Below are 23,211 nucleotides of genomic sequence, written 5' to 3'. Positions count from 1 at the left end.
TGGTTATCAAAAGTTTCAAAATCCTAAACGGGCTACATAGTATCAGTAAATATTCTTTAACTAGGAGCTACTGTGTGCTCTGTATACTCTGAATTCACATTTACACATCTATTATGTATACATCTTTAACTGTATATAATTCAGAAAAATAAAATCACCCACAGAAGAAACAAAATACTGTACATTAAAATCAAGTGGTACTGTAAATGTGATTTTGTATGGTTTTACACATGGTAAGTACAGTATAATATTCTACAAACCAGTGAGATACCATAGGCACACTCACACTGTATCTTGAGTAATGTGTACATTTTGACAACATTAACCATCAGTTCTAATAGTAAAATATTGAAGGCAATTGAGGTATGGAAATTCTAGAATATTCAGCACATGGTATTACACGTGCAAAACATTTCAATATTAAAAGATATGTGTAATAGCTTGTTGATTGCAATGGTATATATTACATTTTAAACAGGCTTATTTATAATATAGGACACAACAGTTAAAAGTGGAATTGAAAAATTGAAAAAATCTCAAGGCCAAAACATGAATGACAAAGTGTAAAACTATCTATTAAATGTTATACTGGGCCATAAAAAAAAAAAAAAAAAAAAAAAACTTAAGGAAAGTTCTAAGGAGTGCTTTTTAGCGTGTTTTGACTAATTCAACCAAGTCTGCAGTCCATTTAATCCAATTCAATATTGAGAGGGTTAAAAGTCTCAATTAAAACCTCTGTTTATCTTAACAGAATGTATATAACCGTACTTAATGTTTTGTGAATGGGGCCCAATATCTCCAACCATGGTATACAGTTGCAGACAAAAGCATAGACACTAATTAATATGACAAAAAACCGAAACACACATTTCTAGTACTTTAACAACCATTGCAAACAACAAAAAGCAAACTTCAGTCATTTCAAATATTTGTACATGACATAAGCACTGGCACCTTTGTAACAGTCTCTTTAAAATATATTCTTTGATTGAAAAAAAAAAACATTACACAGTAAGTAAGCTGCATTATAAAAGTCAAGTCAGAAATGTGATAATTATTTCCCACATCTATTTGAAGCAAAAGCTTTTGGCAACAAAGCAGATGATAGTCAAGACAAAGTAGCTGGATTCATGTTTCACAAATGCACTCATAGCAGAATGCAGGAAATTTCTACAAAGCAGTATAAAAAAAAAATATGGAAAACCAAAACGCGGAATCAGAGCAATTATCATGAAGCATCACAGAACAAATTCAACTGAAATGCTGGAAAGTGGAGCTCCAAGAAAACTACAGGTTCAGCAGGTCAGAGAATAATCCAAGCAGCTAAACAAAATCCAACATGAACAGCCAAGGACTTCCAGGAAAGATTTAGAAGCATCAGGCATACAAAGGCACCTAAACATAGAAGAGTTGCATGCTCAAAGACTTCACTGCAAACCATGTTTAAAGAAAATTCATAAAACAGTCTTAAATAAACCAAGAAATAAGAACAGGAATCTGAAGCATATTTCAACAAAATTCTCTGTTCTGATGACACTAAAATTACAACCTTTCATCAAAAATAGATCATAGTATGTTTGGAGAAAAAAAGGTAAAGCCTTAATTGAAGAAAACTTTGCACTTAAGAGTTTAACATGGAGGTGGTTCAATCATGATATAGGTTTTAGCAGTTCAGACTGGAGACATTAATGTGATTGAAGATCGAATGAATGCAGCCGTTTATCAAAACATTCTACTAAGTATAATGATACCATCTGCTTGTAGGGTGATTGACAGACAATTTACCTTCCAACATGACAACGACCCAAAACATACGGTTAAGTCAACTCTGGAATCTTTGAAGAAAGCACAAATAAAAAGTTCTTGAACAGCCAGATCTCAATCCAATAGAAATGCCTTGGACTGATCTGGAAAAAAAAGATCCAATCTCTGAGCTGAAGGAAATATTAAAAGATACAATGGTCCAGATTTCATAAACAAGATGCAACATACTGGTTATGAATTATCATTCATGCATGAAAGGATTATTGCCCACATTGCAAAACAAAAATACCTTTGAAACAGACTTTAAACTTATAAGAGTAAAAAGTTGTCAGGATGTTAACAATGAAAAGAAAAACTACAGGAACTTTACTTAAACAGTTGTAGCAGCACGTGGGGACTTAACGCAATATACTTACTCTTAAATCTCTTACCTTGAATTGCAGTATAAGCATTGGGTGCCAACACTTCTCTGCAACTGTATATTTGAGAAGGAAACCTAAATGATAGCTGGTATCTGGAGTATGACCCTCCTCATAAAGTATGCATTTGAATTTATTCCACTGTGAACTTTACTGCGGATACACATATGGAGTCATTTTGGTTCTCTGACCGCCAGCCCCTGCCCAGTATTTCTGTCTGCATTATCCTTTGGTTTATGAATGGGAACTGTATTTACAATTCACAAGTGAAGCAAACAACTTTTGTCAGATCATATAAACACCGATACAAATACCTAACTAGTAAACCCTCATAACTGGCTTTTACTTTCTTATATTAAAAAAAAAAAAAAAAAAAATTTAAGTCAGAGTAAAATGTAATGTGATGAAAGCCAATAACCCAAATCCAGAGATAGCTGTGAAAACTATTAATTTAAAATGTCACAGCTCTATGTTCGAGATTATTCTATTAAATATATATATATATATATATATATTATATATATATATAATATATATATATATTATATATATATAAACAGTCATACTTGATTTACTCTGACACACAAGATTCCTGCACTAACATAAACTATTAATTGAAAAGGTTAGCCTGTAATTTTCCCTTCAGAATGTGATTGAAAAAAGATCAAAGAGGAACACGAATGCATGGGGAAAATATTTTCCTACCTTCTCAAATATTGTATGTAATTTGAGAGAATTGAAAAATATTTCCCTCTATCCTAAATATTACCAATAACAATAGGATTACAAGCACATCAAAAGTTGAAATTGAAATCCACGTTAACAACTGGGTAGTTAAGTATGGATTTGATGTAAATAATATTTAAAAGGCTGGTTCTTTAATTGCAGTTCCAACTGTCTATGACGTCTTTTTATTCTTAACGTAAGAATAATCTTCAAGAGATTCTCATGCAGGAAATCCACTACTGAAGTAGTGCCCTGCTGAAACCATCAGCTCACACACACAAGTTTAACGCAGCCTGAAATCATTTCAAGTTGTGTGTCTGGCTGAGAAATGTACATAACTGAAGCATGGCACTAATATGGCTGATCTACACAAAAACAGCACTACAAGAAAAAAAAAAAAAATAATTATATATATATATATATATATATATATATATATATATATATATATATATATATATATATATATTATGTACACTTTTACATTATGTAACATTTCAGAAATTAACAAGAGCATTCTAAATGCTTTTTTTTCCTTTAATAAATGTCCCAAATAAAATCCCTGTGTGTTAGAAAACCTTTCCATCGTCATTGCTAAAGCAGTGTAGATATCAGTTTCATCTGGGGAGAGGTGGGGTATTGGTAGAAATAAGAAAAAATATGTACGCTCTGGTTCCCCAATATGGCTTTAGCAGACCCGCAAGGAGCGTCACTTTCTAAGTGTAACTAAAGTCCTTTTCCTTCTTTGAAATGTCAACATCAGTGGTGGCCTCATATAAAAATAATAATACGAATGCGTTGTATCTCCTAGAGTTAAGGTCACATAACCCTTGACTTCTACATTATTGGAAGCAGAAAATGAAAAATAAAGACACACACCCTTTCCTTAAGGTGGTATAAAATAGTATTTTCCCAGCCGCAGTATTACACAAAACTGCAAACCTGCCTTTTTTAAAACACATTTTACATCCCCAGAGTTAACAAAAGCGATTTGGTGTTTTATTCATCATTGCACGATTACATACCTACAGCCCTGCATGAAGAATAACGCTTATCAAAGCTGTTACATGTTTTTACTCTTCAATAATCTCTAGGTTCAAAAGAGGGCTCAGAAATGATGGATATTTCTCTTAAGACAAGTTTGTTCTAGCCACTTAGATGGCTGGTTCCAAAAAAATTAAAAGGCACTCTGCACAAACTCTTCTCTGTGCCTACTCATCTGCACATGTTCGGAATTCACAATGGCCTTTGACCTTTCTCTGGCTAAGTAAACAATATTTGGATGAGGAAATAAATGTGAATTCTAATTGTTTACTCCCAGTCCATCAATTCTCTTTTAGGCATATTGTGCCTTTGGCTATGAATGCAGCCTGCAAACGATAAAAAAAAAAAAAACGGCTTTAGCAGTTTCTTGTCCAGCAGTGCAATCTTTCACCAAAGTCATCATAGTTGTTATTTTACACACAGCAGGCCCCCCACAGTTGCAACAAACTCCTCCAAGCTCTTAAGGAAGGCCATCTTTTGCTTGCGGTCCAGGGTGGGAGGGGAGCTGCTGGCTGTGAGCTTGTTGAAAGCAGCAGCTAACCGCTGATAAATCACAGGGTCTTGTTGGCTTGACAACAGGGATTCCACCAACTCTGAATACTCTGCCTGTTCAAATGAGAAACAGAAGTTTTACCTGCGTGTTACTGAGACACGGTAAAGAAATCAAAGAACTGGAGGCATGCTAAAGTAGTACTGCAATCTACTGGTGTTTGGCAAGTGAATGAAGCAAAGAAAGTTACACTTCATCTTTGTTCTTAGATTTATTTTTTACCAATACTCCCTTCCTACGATTTCTTTTTCTAATCGCAGCAGATAAGACAGCACCTCATTATGTCTAGTCATTAAAGTGGGCTCAGAAAAAATAAATAAATCATTGACTCAGGGCTGGGCCTGGGTGCAATGCACCCCTAGCACTCTCCTGGACACTGGCCCTGGAGAAGACGACAGACTCATGGTAGCAGAGTCTGCTGAAATTTGGGAGAATGAGTCAATAGGGGGAAGAAAGGTGTGAGCAGAGGAAGTAAAGGTGGGTGGGGAAAGGGAGAGGAGGATGTGGCAAAAGGAGAGAAGAGGTGGATGGGAGAGAGAGTAGAAGTGAAAAGGAGATGAAGCAGTGGTCCGAGAAGGAGAGAGGGGCTAATAGTAGGGGAAGAAGGAGATCAGTTTCTGGAGAAAATCAGGTGAGGCTGCTAGTTTACTGTGTTGTAATACTGATGCAAGATGGCACTTTAAACTTTGTGGGAACCCGTGACATTATTTATAAACTAAGACGGGGGCTCAATTTAAATGATGGTTCAGCTACCCTTATAATAATATCCTTACAATTAAAAAATAAATACATACATTTTATATATATATATATATATATATATACACACACACACATATATATATACACACATACACACACACACATATATATATATATATATATATATATATATATATATATATATATATATATATATATATATATATATATATATATATCTAGCTAGTTATATGGTATATATATGAAAAAACCATGTTTGTTTGGTTAATAGATACTTCTAAGGATAGCTGCATTATTTATATCTGACTTAATATTAATAACATTTTGATACTAAATGCAGTATTACAGCCACCAGCTACAGTCCCAAATGTATCAAGCCTATTACATTTCTTTTCTAATAAGACAGAATGCTGTGAACTCCCAATTGTCAACCCCTACACCTCACAACTGTAAATGAAAATTAAGAGGTATCAGTGTGATGGAAAGTTGATGACAGATGTCTGACCAGGATGTACAGAATGGTATAGAATGCAGTTTTTCAGAACAAGGGAAAATATTAAGTGTGACACCTGAACATAAACTCCTGCAGGAGAAACGAATCAACATCTAGGTGGGTTAAATTTCAATAAAAGTGTTAATCAGTGTGCACACATTGTCTAAACTAATAGCTTTTTAAATAGACAAAATCATCCATAGATATTCTAGTCAATAAATGCTGAATTTTAAAAAATACTGAAAGAAAATGAACACATTTTATGAAAAACATTTAAACTAGAAGTCTTTTTCAATGTCTGCTTGCCATATACATTGACATTTCTTTAAGTAATTCTAAACAGACAAAATCCTATGAAAGCCAGCTGTTACACAAACTTATATGTACCTACAGTAGCAGTAAAGGCTGCTATACACCAGACGCAATGCGACACAACGAACAGAGCCTATACTTTTGAGAAGCATCTTTTACACCACAGGCGACACAAAATAAACAGTACTGAACCCTATTTTTTGCGACTTTGTTGTGCGACAACTACGGCATTAACCAATCAGAGAACAGCTTCAACGCACGTGGTCCAGCAGGGGGAAGCAGTACCCAAAATGACAGAGGAAAAAATAATACTTCCCGTGAAAAAATACCAGGAGCTTTATGACAAAGATCATCGTAATTATAAAGATACAGAAATGAAAGATAATATACGGGAGTCCATTTCGAAGGAACTGGATAAGCCTGGTGTGTATGATTTATTGCCATATATACTGAAATACCATCAGAGAAGACATCATGTTGACGAATATGTACCAGTCTTGATCTGTCACATCACGTCTGTGTCGCGTCAGGTGTGCATGGTCATGTCGCTACAATATGATCTTGCTGCCTGATGATAAACCGCATCATGTCTGGTGTGTAGCTGCCTGAAGGCAATCCATCTTTTAAACAATTTGCTGGTTCCTTGACTCGTCGTAATAGCAAGATTTCCCTCTTACCTGATGCAAACAAACTAATGTGTACAACGCTTCGCCTGCAGCTACGGTCATCTCTGTGCTGTGTTTCTGCAACACTAGCATGTCAAAAACAAGCTGAAAAGTTAAAACAAATAAATTAATTTTACTCCATGAACAGGAAAATTATATTACAGCCACGTTTCTCAGATCACATTGTCAATTATTCAATACATGTAGAATGGTTTACTGTTTTATTAGATGTAAAAAGACTAGCAGTACAGTACTTTGGCTGGAAGGGGCTCAGTGCAGACTGCTGAATGAAACCAGGGCATATTATTGCACCATAAGCAGACATGGATAGGTGGTGGATTAAAATGTTAACAAACCTCTGTGCTGGTCCTATCTCCTTTTTCAACCTGAATTGCTATTGCCTTGACATTTATTATGCACATAGGCTTTCCAATGCCTTGTACCCTTTTGATCCATAATCAGGGGTTCACATAATGGAACACAGGTAAGCAATGCGGACCAATAAAAAAAATACGGACTTAGTTATTGTTATATAAGACGCAAGCGTACCATCAGTATATTTTTAATAGGAAGGCAGAGACAGTGCTCACAGTTTGAAGGTGAGCTAGCTGTACTAATCTATGCATTATTCCAGTAGAGTAGAGTGGGGGTCTACAGGCTTTGTCAACAATGCCCGACCACTCCTCCACCCCCCGCCACCCCCACCATCGCTCACTGCACAAGTGAAACAGAATAGAAATATATACAGTATGTATCTCCCCCCCCCCCCAAGATCTGATTGATCACATCATTAGCCCTGGGGGACCAAATAAAAATGGAAAACTGCCAATCAGCTGAGCCTTTTCATCTCAACATAGAAAATGATAAGATACACAATTTTCAACAGCTACCTTAAGGAAGTGCCTGGTTGCAGCAAAAAGAGGCGATTCTGTCTCTTGCGCTTTAGCACACTGCTCTGCCAGAGGGGTCAAAGCTTCCAAACACAACTGGCTGACTTCTGAGCTCATCCTGTTTGCAGTGGTTAAGGGAAATGGCTCTGTATTGCATTAGCACTATTTTCTGGTTTTAATGGGAAGGCATGCAAGATTTGTCTCAGCCCAGCGTCTTGTCATAAATGACCCTTTAAAATAAAAAATAAACACATAATACATATTAAAGTGACAGCATGTTTTGGAATATAAGGCAAGTCATTTGAGAGGACATTAACAGTTCAGTGCAGTCCCCTGTTCCACGTGTTAATTGCAATGCTTGTAACACAATTGAAATGTAGTCAAAGGATACGAGGTCATGCCAAGCTCCAGGGAAAACATCAGGCTCTTAAAGAGATCCTCCGGCAGCTGTGGAATCTTCTCAGGGAAGATCTCGCAAATGAAGGTGATGAGTTTGTAATACTGGTTACACAGAGACGGAAACTATTGAAAACAAGAGGGTGAAAAATAAAAGCTACCAGCCGCCTTTCCACGACACAAGAAGTATCATTTCTTGCTAATTGTATTAATGGTTTAACACTGGCCGAGTAGTAATGAGAACTGATTTCACAGGAGATTGACTCTTTACCCTTTTTAAACCTATTCCTCATTCTCAAGGAATTGTGCTTTATGTTTTTCAAACTCTCTATCTACACGTTTTATTTAAAATTAAGGATTTCCTTTTCAAATGTATTACAATAGATTCTGTGTAAATGGACTTAAATACATCAGACATTTCTGTTTTGGGAAAAAAAAAAAAAAAAATTTACAGTAATACTTACTTTTAGCAGATCTTGCGACATGAGTGGCAGCACTATATTAACTCCATACAGCACAACATCTGCAGCTGATACTGATCTGTCAGACGCCTGACCTGGTTCCTGTCCTCTGAAAACTTCATCTAAACAAAGAGACGTTAGGAAGGGCAGGCTTATTTTAAGAACACATACAAGTTGTATCCCAACAATTAATCAAGGTAGTTTACTCAGAATCTAAACAAGTGGGAAACAGTAAATCCAGACTTCCTGGCCTCTCAAAGGTCCTAGAAGGGCCGATATAACTAGGTAAATGGAAAATATATTTAGGAAGTTAAAAGATTTCAAACAAAATAAATACAAAAGTCCACAGGTGTTAAGAAACACTGAGACTAAATAAATATATCCTGAATCAAACAAATCAGTAATAACATTACAAATATCTGACATGAGCTCAATTAAAGCTCTGACCTGGCTGCATTGAACACAGATGTGTTTCATATCAAAAGAAAGGTAACCCATATAAAGAAGACCCAATATAAACCAGAACGTGATGTATAAAGTTTTATTGCCTTAAAGTTACAAGCATTGATTTTAAGAAAATAATTCTCAAATTCACAACACACAGCATGAAACGGTGTGTAACACTGTCACTTCAAAGGAAGTGACAGCTCTGATCTGACCAGCCAATCAGAAACTCTCTTGCTCCCTTGTTCCAAAATCCTATTAAAACAAGAGTTCTAGAACCTAAAACTCTTTAAAATGGCTGTCAGGTTGTTTAGTTGTACCACTGCTCCTTGTCTTCCAAGCTATTAGTGCTGTACCATGTTCTTCAAATTGCTTGAAGGAGGAACCCAGTCTTGTTACTGTAAGAAGTCCTTACTGCTTTACTTAAGATCCTAACTATACAACCAAAACTATTACAGAAAGCTAATGCTTATTAAGGTTACGCAAGGTGAACCATGATAGAGTAAATATCTATGCATGTTTGTGATTACACAACAGATATCTTACTGTATAAATATATTGGTATAAATATTGTTTTAGGAGTGATTATCTCACTGCTTCAATATACAGCATTAACTCTGCAATGCATTTTTCTATGGTAAACGTTTATAAGAGCTCTACCTACTGTTACTGTGATTAGGGTTCAATAAATAATAATTTAGCAGGGGTGAGTAAACGTTATTTTATTTATTTTGCACGCTTGTTTTAAATCCACAATAATAATAAGCTAACTTGACTGTCATGCAATACATGTAATACATATATTTATAAAAATAATTAATACAATTTCAATATTGATATAGACTATATTATACCTTAAAAAAAGAAAGAATTAACACAAATGAATACAGAGAACACAAATAAGAAAACGTTGTGTTGATTATTTTTCGTTTTTGTTTATTATTCTTTCTTCAGTGCGTCACCCAACACTTCACCGGGAGCCGCACTCGAACTGCAAAAGAGCTGCATGAGGCCCACGAGCCACGGTTTGGCCACCTCATACATAGGGGATACACAGGATATGTTTTTATTAATGTCAGTATTCACAGGCGGATGGAATGATAACACAGTGTATGTCATGCTTTTTAATGGCATATCTTGTTTATACCACGAATACTGACATCAATAAAAAGCATACTGAATATAGAGATTTAACAACTGCCTTTCCAAGAGTTCGTTTATGAAGCACTATATAAAAATAAACATTTTTATTTTAATGTTAATACAACTTGGGACAACACTGCACTGAAGAGTTGGTCTCTCTGTCAGTACAACTTCCTGTAGGTAGCCTGACAATGTTTTTAATTACTTGTGACTGTTTCTATACACAGGCAATCCTCGACTCACGACGCTTCGACGTACGACTCTTTTGCATTATTACCCTGCTTCAACTTTACGACACCGATATGGCATTTACGACACGGCGGGACATGAGCCACGAGACATGTGCGCAGCTCGGTGTCCAAAACGCAGTAACTGCCGTGGTCGCCCTGACTTAGTCTAGCCTTTTTTTTTTTTTAATGCATGTAACTATTTGCTGTTAACAATGTCTGACAAGAGCAACTGACTCGAAACAGAACCTAAGCTGTGAACTCTGTCACATGATGAGGGGTTTAACTTCAGGCGATCGTATTTCCTGCTAGGAGTACCGCATACACACACTGAATACGTCATTGGAAAGCCCAGAGTCTGTACTTTTAAACAAGCCAGGTAGGTGCCTGAGTGATATGCACGAAATCACCAGGCTGAGTGTAAAGATTTAAATAATAATTTGCACTAGTACAATACAACGGGTCATTTTTGTAAAACTATATTATCTGGCTGAAGAGTCAGGAACGTAACCCCAATTTATAACATTGTTCCTATGGGAAAATGTTCTTTCGACTTATGACGCTTCGACTTACAATGCATCATAAGTGAGATGACTGCCTGTATAAGCTTAGTCACCAATTAATAAATACATTTAAAACGAATACATCGTTTACTTTACCCTATTTTATTCTAATGCCACACGCCCCTTTTTTCAGCCCCTACCTGTGTCACTGAAGTCGATGAACTCTTTGGACAGCAGGTTAGTGAGAAGCTCCATGATCAGGAGAAGGTCCTGGTATTGGTCCTCCTCTGCAGACACATCTACTCGCTTCCGGCCAACGTTGTTTTTAGAATAAACCTGCAACAGTGTCAGACAGGCTTCGTACAGCTTCATTGATTTGGACTGCAAAAAAAAAAAAAAAAGGTTACATTAAAAGGTATAAATATTTTCTTAAAAAAAAACTGTTTAGTGCGAGAAACAAGGTATGGGGACATTTGTGTAAAGTCTAGGAAATTAGTAAAATAAAATCAATAAAATGTATCCCTTTATACACAAGTATCCATTGTTTGGTGTCACATTTCAGCTTAGAACAGGAAAAGAATATAAGAAGCCTATATTTATATTCTAAAAGTTACATTTTGACTTTGACATTCCACAAATATTTGACAAGCAGAGAGGAAATACGCCCTTAAAGCACTTCCTGGAGGTCAAAGTATCCTGCAATGGTGCTCCCCACAAAATAAATAAATAAATAGTACTACTCACTCTCTCTGTTTAGTCAATAATAAATAATCACTAAATGGAGTTACCGGGGGGATCAAAAAGTATACAATTTCAGGATCTAAATATATGCTTCTCATATTCCCCCATTCTTCAAATCTAATTACAGCACCAAACAATGGATAATAATGTGTAAAGGGTTTATTTTACTAGCTTCAATGTCTTGAAGGAACATTCAGTTTATCCTGACCTGAAAATGATATATATATATATATATATATATATATATATATATATATATATATATAAAAATCTCCTGTAGTTTTTTATTAAATCTGAAAAACAAATCAAAATGACTTCAGGTCACAAGAGAATGTACAGCATCACCTGAAATGTGGATTTTAGCCCATTTACTCACCTCTCCTAGATAGCAAATTTGTTTATGTGCAACTTCAACAAACACTTCAATTATTAAGTTAACAGTCTCTGGGGTGTTCTTGTAAATCTCCATAAGGCCGACGCAGTTGTTTAGAAAGTCCATTAAAAAGTTAAAGAGAATAACGACATTATCTATCTGCGTGGCCTCTGCAATTCCACAAAGTGCCTCTAAGGTGGCGATGATCTCCTGCTTCACCTCCTCCTCCTGACATATCTGCTGGAAATTCTCCTGGTTGATAACGTTCATGAATCTCTGCTGAAGAGGCTGAAGAACCTGCAAAGCAACACCAGTACAATGATCACAGAGAATGCAATTTCTTTCTAATGACAGTAACAAATCAGCTATTTTATATGCATAAACACAATATAAATCCCATTCTTACTCGCTACCTTACTGATGTTGCCTGGTAACAATGTAACATAATGGGCATGGGTCACTAACTCAATTCCATATTACCAATATTAATGACTTTCTCAACACTGCAGACCAGTATACAGGTCTAGAAAATATACCCACACAAAACCGTCTGTATATTCCGAGTGTTTCTTTTTCATGACAGTGGTTCGACATGCAATAAACCTGCTACTTCTTACGAATGTTATCACATGCTTATATGGGTTAATATGATAATCGTCATCATCATTCTCTACTCTTGAAAGCTCAAAGAAAACTCTGCCCTGGTCTGAGTACATCGCTGTGGGTGTGGCAACTCGTGGTATGAAGTGCAATCTTCTTTTTCTTTTGCAAACTTTGAACATTAACACTGTACGATAATAGATTTTGTGTTTATGCATGGACTCATACCAGTTCACATCGGTTTACATGGACCGGTCAGAGAACAAATCTCAATCCACACTATCAACATTCCAACATTTTTCATTTATTTAAAACAAAGCAATAATCCGAATGTGATGCTTTACTAAAACCTATATGTTATGCTGGTGCTCTATTTCACTTGTCATCTTTTGTTTTCAAGTTTTTTATTTTGTTTGCCCAATTACTTTACCCCAATTTTCTCCCAAATTTGTTATGTCCAATTATTTTTATAATTGCAACAATCCCCCACACAGCTCAGGATATCTGAAGGTTGCGGACAACCAATGATCTGCCTTGCACTTGCCTGTGGGACAAATCCCATAAATCTAACCGTGCCTTGCATGATAACACCAACCAGAATCAATACTAATCTATTACAACTTGAAAGTGAATACAATATGGGCGAGTAATTTTTGGGCAAGTAAATCTTTGTTAAACATGTACATTTTAAAACACATTACAAGGAGCAACCAAGCAAAACTGAGGCTTTCCGATAAGAGATTAAATACTTAAAAAGAAGAGTTATAATTACAATCTAATTAAGAAATAAACACCACTCAGACATACATTACAATTATGAGGCTCTGCTAGGCTCCTTTCTCAGACATTCACGGTTTAAAAGATATATCAGAAGAGTATTAGCAAAGCTTTCTTACTTCGGTCCAGTACTGCTGTTTAGTTTCTGAATCCATGTGTGCAAAGCCCCCTAAAACCAGGGCCTTCATTAGGGTTCTCTGCACCGAGCTGGAAAGGGAGTGCAGCGGAGGGGTTCGACTGGCAAACTGCTTGGCCAGATTCCACCAGTTCTCACACTGGATTACTATATTAGCCCTTAAAGAAAAAGCAATTAGGTTTATTTGTATGATTTATATGTTAGCGGTTAGTGCAACAGAGCTAGAAAACCCTAATTCAGCTGCAATGCGGTGGGTGTCTCGCTTTTCGGTCACTCCCCAATACTTTGTACCAAAAGTGGGATCACAAGGTCAACATTATCAAATTACTTTATTGCATTAATTTCTTTAGTTATCAAATGTGTAAGGTCTGAGATTATACAAGCAAGTCAGGCTTTACGTTATAAACAGCGGTAAAACACCACAAAGGCTTAGTCAGTCTGGTGGAGTTTGTTGACAATTTACAAAAAAAAATAGTGTTGCCAGATCCCCCCCCCCAATAAATAAATAAATAAATCTAGGTGACTGAAAGAAAACATTTAGAAATGCACCTGATATCTCTAGAAAAACAATATTTAGTACGAGGGCTCGTTCTTCTTTTTCTAATTGTAAAGACAAACAATTAGGCTGGTGAAGTGTTCAATATAAACAATTTATTGAGACACTAATTTATTAATCTGACTTTAAATAATTCCAGAAGCACATCATGTTAACTACTATTACAGCAGATTATTGTTAATTGCACATCACATGTGCCTACTGTAACTGTTTTATGCAGTTACCAACATATGTAATTATCAGTAACATATACAATGTAATACAATTAATTGTTTACCTGATAATAACATACAATTGTGAAATGCATTTCTTTTGCAAATATATGTTCTTTATTCTGGTTAAATTTAAATGTATGTTTATTTTCTGGTTAAATTAAAATTTATGTTCCTTGTCGTTACTTAAAATACTGTTGTATTGTTATTTAGATGGCTAACATGATCTGGAGCTGTCGCCAAAGGCCAGCACTAAACCCAGATCAACATCACTGCACTTTGTTTCACAAAGAACTGTATTCACTACGAGCTCTAGAGCACACACTATGGACTGGTGTTTGCGTTACGTGTGGGTGCATTCAAACGGGACTTATTTCAGGCCCAACCCGTGGATTATAAATAAAGCAATACACGCCGCTGTATTGCTTATCATTGTTTATCATTTACTGCTGTTTGCCATCAGGCCATAGGATTTAAAAATAAACCACCACTGCACCTGGATTATCGTTGTGTGTCTAATTATTGATCACCTGCACACTGTTAACCACTTTGCCACAGACGTAAACAAATCGTAGTCTGTGTTTCATGACCAATCCTCGCCTGAGTGATCTGCTTCTAATGGCAACTGAAAACTAAAAAAAACTTGATTTTGACATTCTGGTTGATATCTGCAAAAATGAAGCTTAGACGATATCCACTGCTTCACTAGGTTTATTCAGGCAATGCCTGAGGTTTTTTGGTAAGTTTGTTGCAGTTTATTTAGTGAAGCAATAAGTGACAACAGTGTTCTGAGCGTACAAATATTTACATTTAGCAAGCATATATATAAAGTATAATTATTGACACCATAGGTATAGTCTGAAACCTGAATTTAAATGATCTGTAACACCACATGAATAGTTTAAAAGCATACTGTAGTGTTATTTTACTGAAAATGACATTGAGAACGTATATAACAAAGGAGTTTACCAGTTTCTTTTCATGACATTATGCACTGTTTGTCAACATTTTTAAATAAACCTAGAAAGTTAAAATAATGCAGTTAAGCTTTTTTGTGTGTGTGCATAACATACCAAATATTTAATAACATTTACCTCAATAAAATAACTTTTCATAATAAAGATAAACTTGAACAAATGTTACAGCGCCTATTGGAACCAAGTATTGGAGACTGACCCTTATGACAAGTTTAATTACCGAATTAGATTCTTGTTTATAGGATTAATATACAAAAAACACAGCAAGCAGAAATACATTTTTGAAAGATGAAAATGAACTCCTGAGCCAAATAATAATTCACAGAAAAGTTGTATCAGAGAAAGACATAAGCAAAAATAAAGAAACCTAAACACATTTGAAACTGAAGGGTCTACACTGATTCCATGCTTAACAATTATTCTGTGGGTGGCATTGACACGCAGATCAAGTACTTACCTTTCCCTTCGTTCTACCAATGTAACCAGCAATTCCACAGTGTCATTTGCCAGGTCCGGCTCTGAACTCCACACCGAAAGGTTATTAATGACCTTTTCAAGAATATATCCCACAATCCACTGGGCACCTTCAGTGTCTGCACCAAAGGCAGCACTAAATGGCATGCTTATCTAGAAAACAAAATGGATATCAAATCATTCATGCTTAGTTCCAGAAAAGTTAAATAAAATCGTAAGTAAAAAGTGTGTAAACGTGGATTTATAGGAAATAGTTAATGGGGCAATTAAGATTGCTACAGATAGCCAGGTCAGATTTTATTTCCCCCCCATGCATACACCTGCTTATCTTTAAAATTGGTGCAATAGGATAACAATGTCTGGCTTTCTTTCAATATTTAGATTTAATGGTCTAAAACCGAAGCAGATTTAAAACACTGCCATCTTTTTGCTTGTGTGATTTCATGGGTGATTAACTGCCTAAACATAAACAGGCCTGCATTATAGTCATTACATCATTAAAATAGGCCCTTTGGCTCTTAACAGAAATGTAGAAAACAGGAAAGCATATTCTTACCTGGTCATATAACTTCTCATCTACTAACAGGTATGTTTTGGACCATCTTTTCAGGAACCACACTATATCCTTTCCCATCTGCGGGCTCAGCAGGTCTGTCAGGTTTGCTCTCGTTGCCCGAGACTCCACTTCCGAAGTTCTCAAAACAGAAGACAGTAACCTGAATCAGAAACAATGAAGAAGACACAAGCCATGAAACAAAATCTCAAAAAAACTACAAAGAGGTGAGTTTGCAAATCTCAATATTCAGTCACAGAGGGACACACATGTGATGCAAACACAATTTGCTGCAACATAGCTCCCAAAACCATTGATGGAAAAACTACAACCAGAACGTCACATTTTTTTGGAGCTCAGCATACCTTATCTTACCTACCTTACCCACATAAATACAGCAATAAGACTATCAATTTTAGTGATCTAAATCGGCACCAGTATTCAGATTAACTGAATAAACCCTATTGTGTCACTTCAAGCTTGTATAGCACGGGTGAGTGGGTAAACCACTTTTGTTCACAGTACTGATAACCGTTCTTGTGATGCTACACGGTTAATGCTATGTTTGTGTTGATATGAAAGTAAAGATAAGACCACCTTTTTATTCAATGTCTCGTACAAAACAAGCCTCAGTACTGCTCTGCCTTCTCACCTCGCACTTGAACATTCCATCCACTTCCACCTTGCTGTCAATCACCATCATCACAGCCGTTTTTTCCTTTGCATTTTTCTACGGCAAACATCACATTTTTTTGACTGCAAACATGCTTCTAAACCAAGCAATGATACTTTAGCCTTAGCAGTGTGTGTGAGGAGATCTTTTTGTCAACTGATACTGTATTTTGAAAAGGGATTTTGAAGGAACGACACAGGACAACCTATTTATTCTCAAAGTAGTTTTGTTTAAACATGTTACTTACAGTATTCAAACTTTTTCAGGTAACTAATGGAAACTTTTTTTTTTTTTTTTTTTTTTTTACAAACTGTATTAATAATCTAATGATTATAATAATCATTAGTAACCGCACAGGAAGCTGACTTGTGCAATGTCATGTGAACTGTAGATTTAAATCCAGTAATCACACGTCTTAGCATTAAAATACTTTCATGGTTTTGTTGTAAGCAATTTATTTACCCTGTGCCAAAAATAAGTAACTCGTCACCGCTATTAAATAACCTGTATAAATGTGCTTTAAACAATATGAATGATCATTTCCTAATTCTGTTTAAGATCAACTGAACAAAAGCACTTTATTTATTTTGTACATTAGAATTTTTCTAACAAACAAACTGCAGCACCACATTGTTTTCAGCTAAGGATATAGCAATAATAGAATAATATATACTGTGGCAGTGTAACATATTGTGCAACTTTAAGGAGTAATTTTTAAGTTTTAGTGTCTTTATATTTTACGTTGTTGTAATAAAAAATAAAATAGCCAAGGTTTAAATCATTTGGTGAAAGGAAGTGTAATTTCTATGTGTTCATTTTGTAATTGAAGTAATTTATAGTAATAAATCAATTTCTAATAAGCCTTCATTTTAGAACTTGCATGAGTCCTGTACACTGTGATATTAAGGCTACAGCAGTATTTTCTTTGGACGGTTATTATACCGTGGAAATGTTATACCGGCCCACCCCTATCGCACAGTACATCTCGATCTACAGCTAAAAACTTTAGCACTGTTTTATAGCATTTGGACACCAGGTTGCTGGTGTTCAGGAGGTTTTTCTTGTAAAACATTTAAATACAAAATTGAATTCAAGTCCTCCAAAAAAGAACATTTTGGTAAATTTATGTTTTACCTTAAGGAGGTGGAGGGGTGGGTGGGCGGGCCCCAAAGAAAAAACAAAAAGGCCATTCTCTCCCCGCCATTTCAGCACATGGTTTTGTTTTGAGTGCAGGGCTTGCCTGATCGCTGAATCAGTCCTGTTGCATCCTGGGATAGAAGAGGCCTTCTCCCCAGGGGATCCCAGGACCTGAAGGGTTGTATTGATGTCAACTTCAGTCGAGTGCTTGATGGAATATTCCATTATCTCTGCAGGTATAAGAGGGGTCTCGCCCTGAGTCTCATCAGCCAAGAGGCAGCCTATGTAAACAGATCACAAAGCCTTTGTCAAAATGTTTGTTATTCAATTTATTCGGTTTATTAACCCTTTAGTGTTTAACCCTGCAAGGTACACAGATGTTCCAGCGGTTTCTTTTGAAAATACATTTGAGAGTGACTATCACAAGGAAACTGACAATCTGGACGCCCTGATCCAGCCTGACAGTAAATTTTAAACACTCCTTTCCTGCACCTCAATCCGAATAAAAAGAAAATGTTCCTTGTACTTTAAAGGGTTAATAGATATGCATGACACTTCAATTCAAACGGCTACCATAGCCTGTATTTTAATGTTTTCCTTTTCTTACAATTCTAAACAAATACAAATTAATAGGAATGTACATGGTGCTTTGTATTCAGATTGGCCTTCAATGCATGACGTATTAGTTCAGAGCACTGACAATATTACCACTGGATCTAATTCTTTAATCAAAATAATAACACTGATAATTGATCATCTATCCTGTAGCTTTCTTTAATTCTATTCAGTAATTTAATTATATGAGTTTTTCAATTTTCTGCATTGACCTCCCCCAGTTAGAACAGAGAATTATAGTCCTACTTTGCATATAAGCATTACAAATATGTGGACATAAGATCACACAACCTAGGCACAGTTTTTCATATGATTACAGAAGGCTTAGTACCAAAAATCTTCAACATGCTTCTGAAGCATGAATGGACTGGAAAAACAGAGCCCTACTTGTATAGTAAAGGCGATGACTAACCTGTGACTAGAATAAGCCAGTGAATATCTTCATACAGGTCATCCAGCACTTTGTGATCTACTGAGCCAGATCCTGGAGAAGCCAGCAAGTGCTGCTGATGCCGCTGTAACTGGCCGTGCAGCCTTGTTACTCTGTCCTCCAACAAACTGACAAGAAAACAAAAAAAGATAAAGTCCATGTTACACCATCATTAAGAACTGTATTGTGCAATTCATTCATTTCATTTTAAATGGAATTATAAGTCACGTCCCCTTTGGAACCGATTTGCAGTAAATACCTTCTGTAACATGGATTTCACAATGTCAATGACAAAGAATTTAAACCACAACAGAATATACAGAAAAACAGATTACATACGCCAATACCAGCTTTTTGTCTGTTATATGAAGTTTGGGTGTGTTTGGTGGATACCAGTTGAGTTTATTTTCTCTTGCACTTTGTGTCCCTTTGCTCACAGGCCAGACACAGCAAAGAGTGCATGAGAAATACACTAAGAGGCAGTCTACGAACACTGACACCAGGACAGCCAAATCACGTTATGTGCATTAATACAGTACATCTAGGGCTACATACACACTTAGGAGAATAGCAATCTAAAAAACAAAATGGCATTTACATTTTGCAAGTCTTACAGAAGTTTTCCATGATTTGGGCTCATCAACCAATCACAGGGAACTACATGAAGATACAGATAACTAAGAGTTACCTTGTGAGGAGAGGTATGCAGTGGTCAGCAGCTATCCTTCCCAACATGCCTATACTGGCCAACTGGTCTGAGAACAGCTCCCGGTCATCTTCCTGCAGCTCATTGATTTCTTCTTCTTCTTCACGGGAGGCCACTCCATTAGCAGTCTAAGATCAGAGGAAAGAAATGGTAAAGCTTTGGCACTTTTCGGCGAGACCTATTGTTCATGGGTAACACGATTTTTTTTTTTGCCTGTAAATAAAACAGCTGGAAAATAAACTAAATAAAATGTATATATTTTTATTTATTCATTTTTTAGAAAAATTGGAAGTAGCAAACTCTGCATGTTCTAAGCACTTGACAAACTGGATAAATGTGAATTACTCTCATTAAAGCACAATTTCATATCTTTTGTAAACCCCAGGGTAAAAATGATAATGATCTCACCAAATTCCTCGTGCCTTCAGGCGCTGCAAGATGGCACTGAATGTAGGAATTGAAAACCTGCACAGCATGCTGGATAAAGAAGCCTTTATGAAAATGCTTCTCATCTTGCACTAGCGTGAGCCAGGATTCCAGGAGTTTGTCATAGGCTTCCATGTATACCATATCATCCTTGTCAAGCTGCAGAGACACAACATTGAAATCGACTTGTTCAGAGAGATCAGAACATAAGAGCTGGTAACTTATCTGCAAATAATATTGTTTCCAAAAATATAGGCCTTTATAAGTAATTCCCAGCATACGGAATAACTGGTGGTTCTGAAGCTATTGTATAGTCTTGATTAGCATAATCAATCAGAGAACTCTGACTAAGCTTGTCATTATGCTGCATTACAACTGGGTTTACCAATTCAAGCTATAGACACAAAATGTAAGAGCAACATAGCTACTAGTGCAACTGTGCCTTTGTTACATCTACCATATTGCTGCGTGATGCCGACACTCTTCAATAAATAAATCAAACAGCAGCTGTGTCACGTAAATCACAACAAGAACGAGAAACAGTAAGAGTAACAAAAACATGCATGTATCTACAAAAACACAACACTAGTCTCCAAATTGCCCCCCCCCCATTCCACTGAAATGTTTTGGATAATTACCACTTCCTCTAAGGCAGCGCTTCTTCCAAAGGAACAAGTGAGATGCGTGAGGCAGTTTACAAATGAACTGAAGAGCTCGCTGGGAATGGCAGTCAAGTTACTGCGAGGGAACACAGTTATTAAATTGCTGATAATGTTGGAAATCCCGACAGCTTCTGAATCCTCTATTTCAATCCTGGAAGAGATCAAAAGAACAGGGCCTATATTTTACATTCTTGCTACTGCAAGATCAAACTCCTATTAAAATTGGCAACAGATCCTCAACAGTGCAAAATAAAAGTTCTCATTTGGTTTATGTTATTAATTGAAATTGCTATGCTTCTCATATAGAAGTCTCATAAATTATGGCCATTCTATACCAAATATGCCATGATTATTACCTTAAGGAGAAGGTAATGTTTTTGTGACTGCCTTGTTTGAGATGTGCACTGGTAATTACAGAAGATATTAATGTAAGCTGTAGCAGGTGTGTTTTTTTTTTCTTTTTCTTTTATAAGTTATTCACATATGGTAACACGTCAAAGCATTTGAAAATGGATGATCTCGCAGTTCGAAAATGGATGATCTCGATCAACGGAGACCGTTGTCCAATGGTAGCTATGGAATTGCATAGGATACTGGGTTCTAGGTTGCACAGACCAACCAAGCACACACATCCTATTCCTGATCATGTTCCAATTATGTCTACGACTATTAGCTTTGTTGCAACCGACAGCTTTTAATGGCAAAATAGATACATCAGGATTTAATTCAGTGTGCAACAATTCTAGACTTTATGCATACGAACAAATCAAGTCATTTATTTACATACAAATGATAAATATAGGCCCAGTTTACATAAAGCACATGTGCTTTAATACAGTGGAATAGCATCCTTATTATTATTATTATTATTATTATTATTATTATTATAAACTGGATCAAGTTTTGGATGGCAACTCAAAATTAGATTGAAAAATGAGGGCTGATTCCAGGCAGTGAAGATAGTTGTTAGTTAATACTTACCAATACTTAGTGTGTTTTTTTCATTCATAATGTGAAATATCTATCATTAAATAAAGTTAAAACTACAAGAAATTGTGAGAGACAAACATTTTGGCTTTCAGTTTTATGACTGATGAGAGTACACAGAATTAGGGATGTTGCACAAAGCCATTACATGCTCTGAATCCTAACAAATAAATTCACGTAAACATTGGGAGTATGTCAACACCAGGACTAACCTTACCCTTACATTACAGAGGTATATGGCAATAAACTACACAATTAACTTTCCTGTAACTGTTCAAAGTGAGATAGTCAGTCAGATTTAGTATTTAGAATAAAATCAATCCCATGTTACAATTTATTTCATCATCCGTCACAGCCCGCATTTTTATTTTTTTTTCTTGCATGTGCATATCAGTCTGTCTTTATATTGTGCAGTTACACAGTGCAGCAACATCAAAGCAAACAAGACAAGCTACTGTAATGTAAAACAGTTAACCATTAAACAGTGTTAGATACTGTGATGTATTTTAAATCTGATCTTCAGTTGCTTTTGTGCATTTTTATTTGCAAGTGAACTGTGCCTTATCGAGCACTACATAATGCAATTCAGAATACTGACCTTGGATACTGTTTGAATTTTGGAATGTTTTTTTTTTTTGCTAAATTGCATTGCCTTTTACATTTTATGCAGTTCAGTGCATGGGTAACATTTTGATTTAATTTTGTTATTGGGTCGTTAATGGGGAATTGTACATACTGCTACAATACGTACCGGATTTAAAAGTACGCACTGTATGACAGTAGACTTTTTCTGCAAGTGATATTTTCAGACCTTTGAATTAAAATACTACTTCTGCTAAAAAATATAGTGCTGTACCAACAAAACCAACTAAATGGAAGCCTACTTATTTTAAAACACAGTCCTTTCAGATATGTATTTTTGACATTGTAACTTTGTGTTCCCTGAAAAACGGACAAGGGTTGGAACGGGCCAAAACAAAATAATCATATATGTGCCCCAACCGTTTAACCATCACTGAAGTCAACATTTTATAGAGTCCGATATGCGAGTGCTGACTGTACTAAGCAGCTGATTAGATCAAAACCATTGATGTCCTTCTACCAAGCTAAAACCTGAGATAATATAACAGTTACCTCATTTACATTAGCCAGGTCTTTTTTTTCTTCCTTTTTTGTGGTGTAAATGCAGCTGTCCCAGGTTCGGCAGTACTAAAAGTGCCACTCCAGAGGGGGGCTCTTCAACAGTTTTGTTCCGTTTTCTGTTCTACTATGAACGCATCGGTCCCCGAGACAGCTCACATTTGCCACGTACACTCATGGACAACATCCCCATTGTGAATGTCAAACAGACACAGACAACAGAACCCAAAAATATCTTAGACAGAGCGCTGATTGCACAGTACAAACGGACTTTTA

At 36.0% G+C, this 23,211-nt stretch overlaps 1 protein-coding gene across 2 annotated transcripts in view; it reads right to left on the bottom strand.

Moving 5' to 3' along the window:
- Positions 1-3,463: 3,463 nt before the first annotated feature.
- Positions 3,464-23,211, bottom strand: part of LOC121328069 (exportin-4) — a 46,458-nt gene continuing 26,710 nt past the window's right edge. For both annotated transcript variants that reach the window (XM_041272548.1, XM_041272547.1), the window contains 15 exons: positions 20,785-20,959; positions 20,129-20,305; positions 19,703-19,848; positions 18,997-19,142; positions 18,073-18,250; positions 16,163-16,322; positions 15,590-15,759; positions 13,371-13,545; positions 11,878-12,171; positions 10,961-11,141; positions 8,447-8,565; positions 7,978-8,108; positions 7,587-7,704; positions 6,709-6,801; positions 3,464-4,559 (listed from right to left, as the gene is read on the bottom strand). In XM_041272548.1, the coding sequence (XP_041128482.1) occupies positions 4,362-4,559; positions 6,709-6,801; positions 7,587-7,704; positions 7,978-8,108; positions 8,447-8,565; positions 10,961-11,141; positions 11,878-12,171; positions 13,371-13,545; positions 15,590-15,759; positions 16,163-16,322; positions 18,073-18,250; positions 18,997-19,142; positions 19,703-19,848; positions 20,129-20,305; positions 20,785-20,959 (2,461 nt within the window). In that variant the 3' untranslated portion in view covers positions 3,464-4,361. The remainder of the gene's footprint in view (positions 4,560-6,708; positions 6,802-7,586; positions 7,705-7,977; positions 8,109-8,446; positions 8,566-10,960; positions 11,142-11,877; positions 12,172-13,370; positions 13,546-15,589; positions 15,760-16,162; positions 16,323-18,072; positions 18,251-18,996; positions 19,143-19,702; positions 19,849-20,128; positions 20,306-20,784; positions 20,960-23,211) is intronic.

This window comes from Polyodon spathula, chromosome 15 (assembly GCF_017654505.1).
Source record: "Polyodon spathula isolate WHYD16114869_AA chromosome 15, ASM1765450v1, whole genome shotgun sequence".
NCBI classification, from domain to species: domain Eukaryota; kingdom Metazoa; phylum Chordata; class Actinopteri; order Acipenseriformes; family Polyodontidae; genus Polyodon; species Polyodon spathula.
Note: the sequence above shows the minus strand (reverse complement) of the source record. Positions and strands in the feature narration are given on the sequence as shown.